At 46.3% G+C, this 18,996-nt stretch overlaps 1 protein-coding gene across 1 annotated transcript in view; it reads right to left on the bottom strand.

Moving 5' to 3' along the window:
* Window positions 1-6,976: 6,976 nt before the first annotated feature.
* LOC137368780 (sialic acid-binding Ig-like lectin 15) overlaps window positions 6,977-18,996 on the bottom strand; it is a 53,005-nt gene continuing 40,985 nt past the window's right edge. Inside the window, exons 4-5 of the mRNA XM_068028983.1 lie at window positions 14,381-14,480; window positions 6,977-11,289 (exon numbers count right to left, since the gene is read on the bottom strand). Of these exons, the coding sequence (XP_067885084.1) occupies window positions 11,274-11,289; window positions 14,381-14,480 (116 nt within the window). The 3' untranslated portion in view covers window positions 6,977-11,273. The remainder of the gene's footprint in view (window positions 11,290-14,380; window positions 14,481-18,996) is intronic.

Genomic DNA, 18,996 nt, shown 5'->3' with positions numbered 1-18,996 from the left:
ACTTTTTAAAAGAAAGGACCATTTTTTAAAAGACTGAGTTTTGATAACTCTTCAGTTTTAACTCTTATTTTTTTAGCGTCACAGTACTTGTACGCATGACAGATGGGTAAATGGAATTAAGATACAGATCACCCATGATTTAATTGATTGGTAGAGCAGGCACAATGGCCTCCTCCTGCTCTTAACGTTCCTGAGTGGTTCAGCAACGCCCTTTCAAGGAAGGGAACTTGCCATCTTTACCTTATTTGGCCTACATGTGACTCCAGTCCTACGCTATGTGGTTGACTTAACGGCCAGAGAAATCGATCTGAAGGAGCATCTTACATGAGGAGAGACAGGCAGAGAGGTTTTGGGAGGGAATTCAAGAGCTTAGGGCTTCAACAGCTGAAAGCATAGCAACCTATGGTGGGGGGGGATGAAAACTGTGGGTGGGCACGAGGCCCGGACTCGAGGAGTGCAGGTATCTCGCAGGGTTGTAGAGCTGGAGGAGATTGCAGAAATGAGGGATGAGGACGTGGAGGGATTTTGAAAACAAGGATGAGCATTTTAACACTGATGTGTTGCCAGCTTGGGAGCTAATGTAGGCCTGCGAGAACAGGGGTCAGTCAATGCGGCAGTAACGATCTCAAATTAGCATTGGCAGCCTCACTGTCTCAAATAACGCTGGCGATGAAAGAGGCCGACTGCCAGGTGTCCAAAATGCCCACCTGGTTCAGGCGACAGGTCACTTTTAATATGGAGATCAGGGTCTATGAGCCAGTTCGAGCCTGTGCCATGCGGACTTCAATCAAAAACACAGACAAAGTCAAAGAGACCCCACCAAAGGTAAATGCAGCAGCAGTGAAAAATGAAAAGAATGGGAGTTGCTTCAATCCTCGGACCCCTCACCCTCACTTTGCTGACAGCCACCCCTGTCCAGTCTTCAGGCTTCAATCCAGCGGATGGTATCAGTAGCTCGTTAAATTTTGAGTAAGGCTGGGGCCTCAATGTTGCCATGGGGATGGGGGACCCTGTATAATTTTGAAATAGGCCATGTGTACGATTACATAAAATTCACAGCACAGAAACATTCGGCCTAACTGATGTATGCTGGTGTTTATGCTCCACATGAGCCTCCTCCCACCCATCTTCATAGTCATAGAATTATACAGCACAGAAACAGACCCTTCGGCCCATCCTGTCTGTGCTGGCCATCAAGCACCTAACTATTCTAATCCTATTTTCCAGCACTTGGCCTGTAGCCTTGTATGCTATGGCATTTCAAGTGCTCATCTAAATTCTTCTTAAATGTTGTGATGGTTCCTGCCTCTACCACCCCTTCAGGCAGTGCGTTCCAGATTCCAATCACCCTCTGGGTGAAAAACTTTTTCCTCAAATCTCCTCTAAGCTTTCTGCCCCTTACCCTATCAGCATATCCTTCTATTCCTTTCTCCCTCATGTGTTTATCCAGTTTCACTCCCATGGTACTGAGTTCCACATTCCAACTGCTCTCCAGGTAAAGGAGTTTTCTCTTGAATTGCTTCCACTGGGACAGAGGTGGGCATTTGAAAAATCGCACTGTTTCTTTGAGAGGAACATGGGGGAAGCATTGAGCTGTGACACTAACTTAACTGAGACAGAACAAGTCAGTGACCTGTCCAAGGAACAACTTGGCAAGTTCAACTTTTGACTGCCATTCCCTCTAATCCGCATGACAGACCTACAGTATGATGGGTAGAGATAAACACCAACGACTCAGAAATGAGGAACCGCCAGTAGAAAAGCATCGGCTGCAATCAGCATTGCTGATAACCACAGGTATCCACAAGGGGCAGCCAACCTACACTCTGACAGCAACTTCCCTCAACAACAGGCCTTGAGAAATCACGAATAAGAAAATGGGTTTAAACACCAGACTTCAGTCAGCTGCAAACTCTACTGCGAGGATTTCACCCATTTACTACTTAACCCTTGGCTGTGATTTTTAATTAAATTAAAAACTAAAACTTAAGTTATGCAACTGATTATTCTGTATAGTACAAATACCATTTTTAATATGTCACAACACAAACGTTGCTGTTCCTTAATTTCATTAGATATAAACAAGATGAAATTTTTTAATGCAGTGAGTTGTGATCTGGAATGCGCTGCCTAAAAGAGTGGTGGAAGCACATTTGATAGTAAAGGAAATTGGATAAATATTTGAAGGGGAAGAATTTGCAGGGTTGTGAGGGAGAACGGGGGCTGTGGGATTAATCGGATAGCTCTTTCAAAGAGCCAATACACAATGGGTGTGCTTTATGATTCTAAGCTTAATATTCATCTTAATACACTGTCACTTACACAAACTCTTAATCCTCCAATTTCCTGTCTCTCCCATTTGCCTTCCCCATTCACCATAAATCTATTGCTCCCACACCTATCTATTTCCCTAATAGAGGTTTTGTTCCCTTTCAAAATGTAACTTTTTTTCTATTGAGCAAAAAAACTCTAATTAGGATATGCTGCTGCTCAACCTTTTCCCAGTGTTTTCCACTCACATTCTTTCACGTTACCAAAAGCTTAGTCAAAGAGGTAGGTTTTAAGGAGTGTCTTAAAGAAAGAAAGCAAGGTGAACAGGCAGAGAAGTGTCGGGAGGGTTCTGGAGCTTAGGGCCGAGGCAGCTGAAGGTACAGCCATGTGATTACAATTGGGATGCTCAAGAGGCCAGAATTAGAGAAGCACAGATATCTTGGAGGGTTGTGAGGCGAGAGGAGAATATAGAGATAGGGGTGAGACCATGGAGGTATTTGAAAACAAGAACAAGAATTTTAAAATCAAGTTGTTACTTAACCAGGAGCCAATGTGGGTCAGTGAGCACATGGGATGATAGGAGAACAGGACTTAGTGTGTGTTAAGACCCAGGCAGCAGAGTTTTGGATGACCTCAAGTTTACGGAGAGTTGAATGTGGGAGACCTGCCAGGTGTGTGTTGGAATAGTCAAATCTAGAGCTAATAAAACCATGAACAAGGGTTTCAGCAGCAGATGAGCTGAGTTGGGCGATGTTACCAAGGTCATGTTAGTGATGAATATGAGGTCAGAAGCTCATCTCTGGATCAAGTAGGACACCAAGGTTCGGAACAGACTGGCTTAATCTCAGACAAATAAAAGGAAAGGAGTACGGAACAGGGACTGAAAACTATGGTTTCAGTCTTCTCAATATTTAATTGGAAAAAATTGCACGTGTCTAGTAATGAACTCACCCCAGATCGTTATCACATACTCTCACTTTTTGTCATCTCAAATGCTAAATCTTTATAAAACACTGGTTAGGCCTCAGCTGGAGGTTTGTGTTTAGCGAGGAAATCAGGGCCTTGGCGAGGGTAGTGAGTTTTATTAGAATGGTAGTGTGGTTGAGAGACTTCAGTTATGTAAAGAGGAGAAATGGCACTCTCCTTGGAGAAGAGAAGATTAAGGGAGATTTAGTAAAAGTGTTCATGGAGTTTTGATGGAGTGAATAGGGAGAAACTTTCCATTGGGTGGGGGAGGGGAGGGGTCACTAAGCAACGGACATAGATTTAAGCTGATTGGCAAAAGGGCCAGAGGGAGAGCAGAAATGCTATTATACAGGGAGTTGTTGTGATCTGGAATGTGCTGCCTGAAAGGGAAACAGATTAAGTAGTAACGTTCAGGAGGGAATTGGATAGATAATTGAAAGGGAAATTTTTCAAGGTTATGGGGAGAGTGGGACTGATTGGGTAGCTCAAAGAGTTAGCATAGGCATGATGGGCCAAATGGCTGCCTTTTGTGTTGTATGATTTTATGAAATGTCATGTAAGTCCATGCTAAAGAGGAATCAATGTACATGCACAAAGAATTATTTATTGCACTGTTCACGATCATTGCAGCTCCATCATGTAACTTTGATAGACTGACAGTAAAAGCACAGATTCACTCTGAGATCAGTTATTGAAAGCTGACTGACCTCCAGCAGAATCTCCCGTCACACCCGTAAACGCTAGTAACGCGAAGGAAAAACATCAAGGCCGGAATTTTATGTTTGACGGGAGGCCCCACCCACCGGCCGAAAAGTTGGGGGTGGCTGCCCGGGGGGAGCAAAGCCAGGACTTTTCACTTCCCAAGCCCTTAATTGGCCCCGGGCAGGACTTCGACCTGCTTTAGGCAGGAAGTCCCGCCTAATGGAGCTGCCAGCCAATCGGCTGTAGTCCCAGCAGCGTCACTGGGAGTGGTGGCCACAGCTGAGACTACACCCAGCCAGCGGAAGCACGAGGAAGTCTGTGCCCGGAATTAAAGTCAGTTTTTGGGGACTCACCAGGGACAATCAGCCAGGCCCCGACGAGGCAGTTGGGTAGGGGGCGGTGAGGGGGAAGTGTTGTGGAGTTGGGTCGTGGGGGGGGCCCTCTGTGGGGCACAAGGTGCCCAATCAGGAGAACTCCCTTTCCAGCCCATAATAACGCAGCCAGCGTTTGGCTGGCAGTGTGCTTGGGGCCTTTGCTGTAAAATAATAGTGGCGGTGGGAGGAGGCCCTTAAGTGGCAGTTAATTGGCCTGGATGGGTGGGCTGTTTCTCACCACCACCCCACATAAAATTGCAGGGGGGCGGGAAGGTGTCAGGAGCGGCCCTGCCACCACCCTGCTCGATGGTGGGGGTGACCTAAAATTACAGCCCAGGAATGTAAGGGGAAAACACCAGGAATGTGAGTTAAATGTCAAGAATGTGAGCGAGAAAAGGATTGAACATGGGTTGGTTCCCTCTGGTACCTCTGGTAGAGAGAAAAGGTTGAGCAGTAACACCTCCCCCCCCCCAAAGAAAACTCTCAGGAATTGGGTTACCCAGTTAGCGTTTGATTTATAAATTCTGCTTTAATTCTTGGCCCTAAAATTGTTGCATTCTACAAAACAAAAACTGAAATATTGAAATATTTTACTTGGCCTTTCCTAACCAACAACACTTGACTAAAGTGGATGCGCAACTGGCCAAATGTCACAAATCGCCAGTGTTATGATCCTGTAGTTTGTTTTCTTTTCTGGGAAGTTTGCGGTGTGCCTTTAAGGCTGTAAAAGGATCAGGCCAACTTTAAGGCAACGGGTTCCGGGGACTGTGAGTCAAAAGATGCATTTTAGTTGCCGTTGGATACAACCCTACAGAGTGGAACAGCTAGCTTCAAATGTGCATCATGGTTGCCCCAGATACAGCCACTCAGAAACTGAGGCTAAATATACATTGTTGTGATTAACTGTTTGAACTGGCTTTTTATTTTGAAATAGACTGTTCTAAGACAGACAGCTGGACCAGCATGATTGGAACAGAGATCTCTGGTAATTTAAACTGAAGGAAGGTGAATTTTAGGCTGATCACTTTTTCACCCCTCAAAATTCTAAAATAAATTGATTAATTGAAGTGCTTGCGAGTTGTTGATTGGCTGAGGCCATCACCGGATGAAAGATGAGTTGATGTTTTGGATGTTGGACATTTTTTCTATCCCCATTGGACGACTGTGAGGACTTCAATCAACCTCGGTCAGTTCCACATTGGAAGATTCCACTTTGGCAGGAGGGTAAATCTGCAAGGAGAATACTTTTTTCTATTTTAAATGTTGTTTATATCTTAGTGTTTTAAGAATTTATTTTTTCTAATTAAACAGTTAATTTGTTGATCTAAAGACACCTGGTTTTGTTAGCCTCATTCGGCAGTTAATAGATGGTCAGTTTGGCTCTGGTTTTATTTAATTTGGAAAGTTTAAAGTGATATGTTAGGCGATCTGTAGAGGGACGGAAGTATGTTTCTCCCACTGCAATCAGAATCATATATTTTGATTGGGGGCTTTGTCTTGAGCTTGAGGTTGTAACAGCAGGAATAGGTCCAACCAGAGATTATTACTGGGTCACTATTGGATACGTGGGCTGTGGTCACTATTGGATACATGGCTGTGGTCACCATTGGATACATGGACTGAGGTCACTACTGGATACGTGGGCCGCGGTCACACCCTCAGGTTCCTCAGCACAGCTGCTGTTTGTACCTCACCTGCTCCATTATAGAGAACCTTAAGGCTGAATATTGGGAGAGTCTCAGGACTCAGCATTAACACAGGGCAGTAGCTTGAGGCCCCCGCTTTCCCGAAATGGCTGCACCAGAATTTATAACCACCTGCATTTATACAGACTTAGGTTGGGAAAGATCATTTTCAGATTCCATTTGAAATGAGTGTGTGATCAGAGACGAGCTGAAGAGTTGTTTAACATGAAGAACTTTGTACTCTGGATCAGGATCACACAGTGAATGCTAAACACCCGAAGAGAAAATATTTACAAAGCTATGGGAACAGGACAAGGGAGTGGGACTAGCTGAGTTGCTCATGCAGCGAGCCAGCACAGACACGGTGGGCTGAACTGCCTCCTTCTGTGCTGTAACCATTCAATGACTTTAACAACAAAATGAATTTGAACAGTTATTATTCGAAAGCACCTTCTGTAACTCCGTACCGTGACCGACAATAAGACAGCGGAAAGCCAAACGTAGAGAGAACCCATCGCCAACTCTTCAGTATTTCGTCCTTCTCACTCTGCTTCTTGTCTCATGAAACTGAAATACAGAAGTTGCTCAAAGCGTTCCTTCACCTCCTGCGAAACCTGCCCACAATCAGTTTATAAATCTTCCTGAATTTACTAGCTAACTGGAAGTCTCTTCATGTTGATTTGAAAAAGAGAGCAAAGTGTTGCTGACTAACAGACTAGGGATATTTATATAACTGTTGGAAAAAAGAGGGACAAACCACAGCATCAAGTGAGAAGGACAGATGCTGCATCAGCTTCCAGTATTGTCAGAATGTCCATCAACCTCTATGGGGGATAAATTGATTAGCGGGGAGGAGGAGGAGTGTTGGGATGGCGTTCGACAAATAACCCACATCCGTAGATTGTGCTGCACAAATACACATTCTTGTGTTCCAGAAAGCTGGGTCCTGAAGGATAGAACTGGAGCCCAAACCTTACGCACTTGTAAGCTTTTATTTACCAAGATACGTTTTACAAGCATGCACCTCCTGATCCCCATTACCACAGTTTCAGTCTGCTCCTATGTAAAGACAAGTGAATCCCCAGTTAATGCCCATCACCTGAACACAATTCAATATTCAATTACTATACCAGTAACCCACACCATTTAAAGATAGTCAGTACCTCTTAAAGAGGAGGTGGATTGGTCTTCTGGATGTGGTGTGAGGAAGTGGAATGAAACCTATCACAAATGTCTGAGCCTGGGAGAGTGCGGACATAAAGTTTCCCTGATGCTGCACTGGAGGCCTTGGTGTCGGAAATGGAGAGGAGGAGGGACATCCTCTATCCCTGAGAGGAAGTGGGTGGTCTGGAGGTGGCGGAGGGACATCCTCTATCCCTGAGAGGAAGTGGGTGGTCTGGAGGTGGAGGAGGGACATCCTCTATCCCTGAGAGGAAGTGGGTGGTCTGGAGGTGGAGGAGGGACATCCTCTATCCCTGAGAGGAAGTGGGTGGTCTGGAGGTGGAGGAAGGACATCCTCTATCCCTGAGAGGAAGTGGGTGGGCTGGAGGTGGAGGTGGAGGAGGGACATTCTCCATCCCTGAGGAGAAATGGGTGGTCTGGAGGTGGAGGAGGGATATCCTCAGGAGAAGGAATGGGGCATCCTCTATCCCTGAGGAGAAGGGAAACTTCATAGCACATGCTGAGGAAGCAAGGGGAGGAGATTACAGAGGAGCTAAACACAAGGAATGTGGAGCCATGTACCTGGATACAGTGTCGATGAAGTTCAATTATCTGACAAGAGTTGTTGAGTTAAGATCAAACTTCAAATGACAGCTGCACTTCTAGCCACATCAGTGGCTGAATTAACATCATCCCTATCCCCCACTTACCCACAATTTCTATTACTCAGTACTGAACACTTCAATGAACAGGCTTGACATCACACTCTCACACTCAGCATTGTAGAAAAGGTTACACCCATAACTCACACCACACACAGACGCATACACAGATATACAAACAGATACACACACATACATACACAGACACACACAGAGATACGCACCCACACAGACGCACAAACAGATACACACACACACACAGATATACAAACAGATACACACACACAGATACACACATACACAGATACACACACACACCACACACACAGATATACAAACAGATACACACAAACACGCACAGATACACACACCACACACAGATATACAAACAGATACACACACACAACACACACAGATATACAAACAGATACACACACACCACACACACACATATACAAACACACCACACAGACAGATACACACACACACAACACAGATACACACACACAAACACACACAGACACACAATCTACACACAGACACACAATCTACACACACAGATACACACACACAGACACACACAGATATACAAACAGATACACACACACAGACACACACACAACACAGATACACACACACCACACACACAGATATACAAACAGAGAAACACACACACCACACATACAGATATACAAACAGATACACACACATACATACACAGACACACACAGAGATACACACCCACACAGACGCACAAACAGATACACACACACACACACACACACAGATATACAAACAGATACACACACACAGATACACACATACACAGATACACACACACACCACACACACAGATATACAAACAGATACACACACACACAAACACGCACAGATACACACACCACACACAGATATACAAACAGATACACACACACCACACACACAGATATACAAACAGATACACACACACCACACACACACCACACACACACATATACAAACACACCACACAGACAGATACACACAACACAGATACACACACACACACACAAACACACACAGACACACAATCTACACACAGACACACAATCTACACACAGATATACAAACAGATACACACACACAGACACACACACCACACACACAGATATACAGACACAGATACACACAGATACACACACACACAGACACACAATCTACACACACAGATATACAAACAAATACACACACACAGACACACACACAACACAGATACACACACACCACACATACAGATATACAAACAGAGACACACACACACCACACATACAGATATACAAACAGACACAGATACACACAGATACACACACACACAGACACACACAGATATACAAACAGATACACACACACAGACACACACACAACACAGATACACACACACCACACACACAGATATACAAACAGAGACACACACACACCACACATACAGATACACACACACAGATACACACACACACACACACACACACAGCCACATCACTGAGACATATTGCTGAACACTCATTAACGAACTTTCTCTTCCTTGTGGGAGAAGGTGCGGGATAACAGGAGGCAGCACCAGGAAACTGGAACAGACAATTCTTGCAATACTGGGAATGGGAAGGGGCATCACTAAAGCTGTGGTGATTGGTGAAGCTGGAGAGATCAATGATCAGGGTTTCTGTAAACCTAATCTTCCTTCTCGGTCCTCACTTCTTCCCCATCCCACTCAGACTGAATGAAACATTGCAGCTGGTGTCAGCGCACTCTCACTCCTCTCACCAAATCACAACCTTAACCCTTTCGCCTTTTCATTTCAGCTCCCACAAAGAAGAATCTGTTCAGCCAGTGGAGGAAGAAGAGATGGATGATGATGAAGTACTGTTGCTTGATTTCACTCTCGCAGCTCAGAGACTGACTCTCTGTGGACTTCAGACGCTAGTATAGATGAGGGAACACGGGCACAAGGAGCTGTGGAGTTGGAGGATCCCATATGTGCCAGCTCGCCGGAGGGAAGGTTGCAGACAGTTCTGCTGCACACAACTCAGGTGAGGAGTTTGGATGAGCCAGGCTACAGATGAAGGCTGATGGGCGTGCTCAACAAAGTACTCGGTAAACTGGAAATCCTGCCCAAAAGCCTGGGCACAATATCAAGGAGCGTGGAGGAGTCAGTCCCCAACCTTGGCACAGGGCTTTGCACAGATTTTGGAGCTCATTCATTCCAGGCGGAACCCAACCTGTTGGAGCGTGTGATTAACAATCTGAGCTTCCAACACAGCACAGACTGCTGCCTTGGAGTCTCAGTCTGCTGCCATTATATACCTCTGGGTGCCACTGTTGAAATGGGATTCCAGATCAATGCAGCAGTTCAGCAACAGTTCTCCAGCAGATGGTGAGGGTTCCTGAGGCACTGGGAGACCGGCAGTGGCTCCATAGAAGAGGAGCCTGCTGTTCCCTGTCATGATGACAGCATTCCTGCATCCAACCCAAACACTCTGCCAGTGCCCTTGCTGCCCAGAATGCTGCAGCCCAGGCCGAATGGTGCAATCTCCAGCCCAGCCCTCGAGGCCCAGAGTGCCATCCGCAGTGTCCGTCTGAATTGAAGCTCAGCAGACTTCCTCCGCCCAAGCTCCCAGCCACTAAGAGCACCTCGTAGAAGCAACAACGATAACTGGCATTTATATAACACCTTTAATGTAGCGAATTGTCCCAAAGGAACTTCACAAGAGCACATGAAAGTTACATGATGGAGCTACCAGGATTGTGTACAGTGTTCACAATCATTGCAGCTCCATCATGTAACTTTGATCGACTGACAGTAAAAGCACAGATTCACTCTGAGATCAGTTATTGAAAGCTGACTGACCTCCAGCAGAATCTCCCATCACAGCCGAAGAGCTAGAAACAGCAGCCAGTTCCCTGAGCAAAGCAGCTGGAATAATTGGGGTTTCAAACCTGTCCTACTCACAGTCACCTCTGCCCCATGAGCTCTCCCACTGTTTACACCATAAATAAAGCCTGGCCATTTAGACAGACTGATATTGAGAATGTTCACATTCAGATTCCATTCAGAGTAACGGGGTCATCTGGACTTTGTGTGATAGTGTAAAACGGCCAATCAGCAGCCTGTTTTATATCTCTCCCCATTTTTATTTCCATTCCAGCCAATGTCAGGGATTTAAATCGGGCTGTTGATTCGCTATCACCCATGTTACACTGTCCCACTAAGTCTAAATGATCATCACAGTGTGATGCAGAACCTTGCTGAATAGCTGATTAACAGGAAGAATTTTGTACTCAGTACCCAGGATCACACAGTGAATGATGACCAAAGCAAGTCCAGTTTAAATTGCTGGATGAGATTCAGTGCAGGGCGAGTGGAACAGGTTTATATTGCGGTTTGAACATTCAGTTTCTCAGCCTCCTGCGATGGATCAGTCCTGCTCCTTTCTGGGGACAAAACAAGATTAAATAAAATGAGCCATATTAACAGTAAAATAAGAGCATTTTCAGAACCGCCATATACAACCTGCAGCTGTTTACATAGGATTCCCCATGTATTTAAAAACAGATTAGATTATCAGTGTTAAACACTGACACAATGGGTCTGATTGTTGTTCCTGTTTTCAGCAAGAACAACAACTTGCATTTATAAAGGGCGGCGTTTGCTGACAACGCAACCATCAGGTGGCGCAGTACTAGCACATGCGAAAATGCAGCCTGTTCCACTGTAACATCAGTGTCTGCGACGTTCAGGCAGCTGCCAGGATTAATGATGGTTTATCTGTTTATCACAGATAAACAACTTCAACCCAAAGATCCACTCAAATATTGTCATGCTGCCACCGCCATCCCACCCCCAACAGTCTCCCCTCCCTCCTGCGCATGCGCCAGTTATTTAGTAGCTAGTCATCTTAATTCACCTAAAGTGAATTACTTTAGGAGCAGTGACTGTCATTTCATAAGCAAACATGACAGCAGACAATGGACATGTTTTGGTTGATACTCGGAGAACGTTGCACTGTTTAAACTTTCTCAGAAGGACAGCACCTCTGACAGTGCTGCACACCCTCCGTAATTCAGTGAGGTTTCAGTGCCATCCCGCTGTCCGCTCACTCACTTCCCGCTTCACCCCCCATCCTGCTCTCCGGCCGCTCACTCCCCGCTCCCCCCCCCCATCCCACTCTCCGGCTGCACACTCCCCACTTCCCCCCCCCCCCCCCATCCTGCTCTCCGGCTGCTCACTCCCTGCTTCCCCCCCACACCGGATCAAGCTCTCCGGCCGCTCAATCCCTGCTTCGCCCCCACACCCGATCAAGCTCTCCGGCTGCTCACTCCCCGCTTCCCCCAAATCCTACTCTCCGGCCCCTCACTCCCCGCTTCCCCCCCATCCCACTCTCCAGCCGCTCACTTCCCGTTTCTACCCCCATCCCACTCTCCGGCCGCTCACTCCCCCTTCCCCCCCCCATTCCACTCTCCGGCCGCTGACTCCCCGCTTTCCCGCCCATCTCACTCTCTGGCCGCTCACTCCCCCTTCCCCCCCCCCCCCCATCTCACTCTCTGGCCGCTCACTCCCCGTATCCCCCCCGCCATCTTACTCTCCGGCCGCTCACTCCCCGCTTCCCCCCCCATCCCACTCTCCGGCCGCTCACTCCCCACTTTCCCCCCCCCCATCCCACTCTCCGGCCGCTCACTCCCCGCTTCCACCCCCATCCCACTCTCCGGCCGCTCACTCCCCACTTTCCCCCCCCCCATCCCACTTTCCAGCCGCTCACTCCCCACTTTCCCCCCCCCCATCCCACTCTCCGGCCGCTCACTCCCCACTTTCCCCCCCCCCATCCCACTCTCCGGCCGCTCACTCCCCACTTCCCCCCCCATCCCACTCTCCGTCTGCTCACTCCCCGCTTCCCCCGGTTCCTACTCTCCGGTTGCTCACTTCCCGCTTACCCCACCATCTCTCCAGACACTAGCTCCAGGCCGCGCCGCTTCCATCCTCTCGGCCACTCACTCCAATATCGTTCCATCACCCCTCCAGGCCCACCTGGCTTCTCTGGGCAGTGCGGTGAGGAACGATCGAATGTGGGATCGAGTAGCCGAGAGGAAGGAAGCAGCGGGCCTTGGAGCTAGCATCTGGAGGGATGGGGGGGGGTGGGGAAAGTGGGGGGGTGAGTGGCCAGAGAGCGGGATGGTGAGGGGAAAGCGGGGAGTGAGCGGCGGAGAGCGGGATGGTGGGCGGAAGAGGGGAGTGAGCAGCTGGAGAGCAGGATGGTGGGCGGAAGAGGGGAGTGAGCAGCTGGAGAGCAGGATGGTGGGCGGAAGAGGGGAGTGAGCAGCTGGAGAGCAGGATGGTGGGCGGAAGAGGGGAGTGAGCAGCTGGAGAGCAGGATGGTGGGCGGAAGAGGGGAGTGAGCAGCTGGAGAGCAGGATGGTGGGCGGAAGAGGGGAGTGAGCAGCTGGAGAGCAGGATGGTGGGCGGAAGAGGGGAGTGAGCAGCTGGAGAGCAGGATGGTGGGCGGAAGAGGGGAGTGAGCAGCTGGAGAGCAGGATGGTGGGCGGAAGAGGGGAGTGAGCAGCTGGAGAGCAGGGTGGCTGGAAGCGAGGAGTGGGGAGTGAGTGGGCGAGGGGGGAGAATGTTTTCCTTCGCATGCACCAGTTAGTCCTGGCAAGACGTAGGCTGAGTATGTGCAGCATCTCAGCGCAGGCGACCGTTTGCACATGTTCACAGCTTGGAGCGCTCTGATTATGTCAGCAGACCGCTGCGATGTCAGGAGTCACTTTGTTTATATAGCAAGAACAAAAGCTTGCATTTATATAGCACTTTTAACATGTGCTTCACAGGAACACAATCAGGCAAAATGGAACACCGAGTCACATGAGGAGATATGAGGACAGGTGACCAAAAACTGAGTCAAAGGGAACTGCAAATCATTTTCAACACTGTGATAACCATCATTCTCATCATCTGAACAGCAGCCAATCCCCAGAGTGTTTTATTCTTTTTCCGGGTCTTGAGGTGAGTGGTTGGTGTTTTCCAGAAAGCCTTGGGGAAAGACTGAGGTTGGAAAGTGAACAGGAATCTGACTGTCAATAACCCAGCACTGCAATCAAATTCAACTCAATCAGTTTTGAACCATAATATGCCCTGAGGGCTTAACCTTGCAGATTAAACTAGACAATAGTGAATACAGGTGGTCTGGGAGATTTAATCAGGTCCCCGATAGCTCAGCAAGTTCCTGCTGTGAGGAGCTGAATCATACAGACCAGAAAGGGGCCAGTTTCCATCCCATGTCTGGGCTGAGTTAGCCAATCCCAGCTGGGCTGCAGTCGGGGCTCTCCAATTGGTCCAAGAGCTACTGGGATAGGGAAAGAAACATTGCCCAGGGTTCCTGATCCTGCTGGGATCCAGCGACCTCTGCTGGACATGCACTGTGTGGTTGTTCATCGACCAGAATGGCTCAAGTGTTTGAATCACCACCAAAGCTCACCCATGAATCAAGCTTCAGGCATTTAAAGACAAGAGTCTCCCAGCAATATTACATACCTGGATTTATCCCTCAACAAAATAATCCACATCACTATAAGGGCGAGGAGTTTCACTCCAAGTGGAATGCACAATATCGCAATGGGGAAAGTCTCTGCAGCTGAACAGAAAGAGAAAGAAATCAAATTAGAGACAAGCAAAGGTGAGAGACCAACAATGCAGAGACAATTAATCAAAGTCTGTGGATAATTGTGAATCTCGATTGCAGGACAGAAATATCGTGATGGACCTCAATTAAGCGAAGAGTATGGACTGTGAATGAAAATGGCAATTGGAGTGTATGAATAATATAGTTCCTTACACTGACAGGGATTAATCCTGTAGAAATTCAATTCTGGGTACTGCCTGTGCGGAGTTTGCAAGTTCTCCCTGTGACCGTGTGGGCTTCCTCCGGGTGCTCCGGTTTCCTCCCACAGCCAAAGACTTGAGGGTTGATAGGTAAATTGGCCATTGTAAAATTGCCTCCAGTGTAGGTAGATGGTAGGAGAATTGAGGGAAGGTAGGGATGTGAGAGGGAATATGGGGTTAATGTAGGATAAGTATAAATGGGTGGTTGATGGTCGGTGCTGACTCGGTGGGCCGAAGGGCCTGTTTCGGTGCTGTATCTTTCTATGACTCTATTAAAAAAACTTACAGTGACAGGGATTAATACAGTAGTATTTACAGTGACAAGTTAATACTGTTGTATTTACAATGAAAAGGTTTAATACTGTCACCCTTCGAGCATAAAAAGATAGCATGCAGGTACAGCAAGCAGTTAGGAAGGCAAATGGCATGTTGGCCTTTATTGCAAGGGGATTGGAGTACAGGAATAAAGAAGTCTTGCTACAATTGTACAGGGTTTTGGCAAGACCACATCTGGAATACTGTGTGCATTTTTGGTCTCCACATTTAAAAAAGGATATACTTGCATTGGAGGGGTTGCAGCGAAGGTTCACTAAATTGGTCCCTGGGATGAGGGGGTTGTCCTATGATGAAAGGCTGTGTAAATTGGGACTACATTCTCTGGAGTTTCGAAAAATGTGAGGCATCTCATTGAAATGTACATGATTCTGAAAGTTCTGGATCGGGTAGACACTGAGAGATTGTTTCCGCCATGCGGGGAATCTAAAACAAGATGTTATAACCGAGGCAGGAGGAGTGCACTGTTAATTCAGTCCCACTTCTCCACAGGTCACAACATGTATTTAAATTTTCCCACTTACTGAAACAGCCAATCTATTTTACTCCAGAATAAAGCACACCAACCAGATATTTTTTAATAAACAACAAAATTATCCATTTATTATAAACTAAGTCTTAACCAATAATGAAGTAAACATATGCACGAATTGAAATATTAAAACCCTTTATTTTTATCCTCGCCCTCACACACTCACATAAACAACCGGTTAACCGGGAGAAAAAATGATTTTTGTTTACAACTGTGACAGTTGGAAGGAATAAAAAACTGAGACTGAAGAGAAGGTATGGAAGTCCTCTGTGTTGGCGAGGTGTCCCAAAGGCGAATAGGTGGCTGCCACTGGGAATCGTCCTGGAACAGTTCTTTCCAACAATGTTGATGAACAGTCTAGGTAGGTTTTCAAGAGATGCAGCTACGGAAGGCATTGCATAAGTCTTACATCAGATGTGCAGTAACAAAGGTTTCAATTCTTGCACATTCTATGCAAAGTTCTTTCAAAGATGCAAGGTTTCTGAAAACATTCAGGATTTCTTCAAATACAGGGAGGCAACAATACAACTTGATGCAGGAATTCTTTAAAGAGAGAGCTGTTTTCTTCTGGCAGGTCAGGAAGCAAATTTCTTTCTGTTCTTGGCCAAACAACCACTGGCCTTTCTTAAGAGTTCAAAATGAAACAAAAACTTTTCCAGAGGCAGGCTGTATGACAACCTGAAATCTTGGTTTGTCATTTCCTTGTAAACATCCTTTTCAGAGTCACAGCACAAACACCCTGCTGGGTTATTTGCAAACCGATGTTTTTCAGTAAAATTTGTTTAATGGTCAACCTTCTGTTGACCTTCCCATAAAAAAACATCCAAAGTTCAGCTTCTTGAAGATTCCAGCATCCATGGAATCCTTTTCAGTTTTTAAAATATAGATTCTCAAGTTATAACAAAAAATGGAAACCCTCGTAACAACAGGGGCACAGTCTCAGGATAAGGACTGTGTTACGATCAGGTGAGAAAGAGGTCTAGGATTCCCTTTCGGCCTTCACCTGGTATTACTGTAACAGGGTTTTATTTCAAATACACTGTGTTTTTAGCTCTCCCTTGGTGAACTCTTGTTCACAGCTTTCCAATTATGAGGCAATGAAACCAGCACAAACAGGTTTTCTTAGGTTTAAAGAAGAAAAGTGAAATTTTATTAAACTTAAACTCTAATTCAGTTAATGCCTATGGATGCACGACGCGCCCATGCTAGCATGCATACGTGGTATACACATGCAGATAGGGACAGAAAAGAGCAGAAGAAATAAAGCGTAAAAGCTTACAGCAATATCTGAAGAGTTTTTGTTACAGGTCTTCGAACTCACTGCAGAGTCCTTGCTTGTAAGCAGATCTTGCTTTTCATTGGGGCCCAGTATTCTTCTTAAACCTTGTTCACTGTAGGAGACTTTTCTCTCTTGGGGTTCATGTGTCTTCAATGGATTCAGAAGCTGGTGAGAAAGCGATGGGAGCAGGCAGACAGACAGACAGGAGGTCTTCTTCAGTCTGGGAGTAAACAGTTTTCTGCAGATTCTCAGTTCAAAACTGTACAAATCAGAAATAAATCGAGATGCCAACCAAGCAGGTTAGTCATGTGACTAACTGGTCTGACCACATCTGTTTGTGGATTGTATTGGAGCAGGGGATAGCTCCTTTGTTCCAAAAATATCTTTCCAGCCAGGGGCCTGGTAACCCATTGTCACAGGCCTTCTCTTCTTCCCAACAACAATTTGAAATTTAATGTCCGTGTGGTGAAATTAATGTGCCTCATTCTTGGCAGGTGGGGGGCCCAGTATGACAACTGAGATGAGAAATTACTTCACTCAAGGGGTTGTGAATCTTTGGAATTCTCTACCCCAGAGGGTTGCGGATGCTCCATCACTGAATATATTTAAGGCTGAGACTGAGGCTGGGCGGGAAAGTGGAATTGAAGCCCAAGATCAGCCATGATCATATTGAATGGCGGAGCAGGCTTGACGGGTCACATGGTCTATTCCTGCTGCTATTTCATTTGTTCTTGTGAGCCTGCTCCGCCTTTCGATAAGATTATTCCTGATCTGGTTGTGATCCTAACTCCACTTTCCTGTCTGCCCCCCCCCATAACCCTTGACTCCCTTGTCTATCAAAAATCCATCTAACTCAGCTTTGAATAAACTCATTGACCCTGCCTCCACTGCTTTCTGGGGAACAGAATTCCACAGACTAATGACCGTTCGAGAAAAAGAAATTCTCCTCATCGCCATCTTAAAAGGGAGAGCTCTTATTCTTAAACTGTGTCCCCTAGTTCTCGTCTCCCCCACAAGAGAAAACACCCTCCCAGTATACACTCTATCACGTCCCCTCAGGAACCTATATGTTTCAGTAAGATCACCTCTCATTGTTCTAACCTCCAACAAGTCTCGGCCCAACCTGTTCAACCTTTCTTCATAAGATAAGCTCTCCATCCCCAGAATTAGTCGAGTGATCCGTCTCTGAACTGCTTCTAACACAATTATATCCTTTTCAAATAAGGAGACCAAAACTGCACACAGTTCTCCAGATGTGGTCTCACAAGGCCCTGTCCAGCTGCAGTAAAACTTACCCACTTTGACACACAATTTCCCTTGCAATAAACATCAATGTTCCATTTACCTTCCTAATCACTTGCTGTACCTGCATATTAACCTTTTGTGATTCATGTACCAGGACACCCAGATCCCTCTGTACCACCGGGTTCTGCAATCTCTCTCCATTTAAATAGTATACCGCTTTTCTAAGCTTCCTGTCAAAGTGGACAAGTTCACATTTTCCCACATTATACTCCATCTGCTAAATTTTTACCCACTCACTTAATCTATTTATATCCTTTTGTAAACTCTTTATGTCCTCTTGACAGCTTACTTCCTATCTTGGTGTCCTGGGCAAATTTAGCAACCATACATTTGGTCTCTTTTTATTTATATTTTATTTAGCGATACAGCACTGAAACAGGCCCTTTGGCCCACTGAGTCTGTCCCGACTAACCCTACAGTAATCCCATATTCCCTACCACCTGCCTACACTAGGAGCAATTTACAATGGCCAATTTACCTATCACCTGTGGGAGGAAACCGGAGCACCCGGCGAAAACCCACGCGGTCACAGGGAGAACTTGCAAACTCCACACAGGCAGTACCCAGAATCGAACCCGGGTCCCTGGAGCTGTGAAGTTGCGGTGCTAACCACTGTGCCGCCCCAATTCATTGACATAAATTTAAAATAGTTGAGGCACCCGCACTGAACCCTGTGGCACTCCACTTGTTACATCTTGTCAACCTGAAAAAGACCCATTTATCCCTACTCTCTGCTTCATGTTAACTAACTAGTCTTTTATTCATGCTAATATGTTACTTCCTACACCATGTGCTCTTATCTTGTGTAGTAACCTTTTA

The sequence above is a fragment of the Heterodontus francisci genome, chromosome 4, assembly GCF_036365525.1.
Source record: "Heterodontus francisci isolate sHetFra1 chromosome 4, sHetFra1.hap1, whole genome shotgun sequence".
Lineage (NCBI taxonomy): Eukaryota > Metazoa > Chordata > Chondrichthyes > Heterodontiformes > Heterodontidae > Heterodontus > Heterodontus francisci.
The sequence above is the reverse complement of the archived record's forward strand: the minus strand, read 5'-3'. Positions and strand labels throughout refer to the sequence as shown.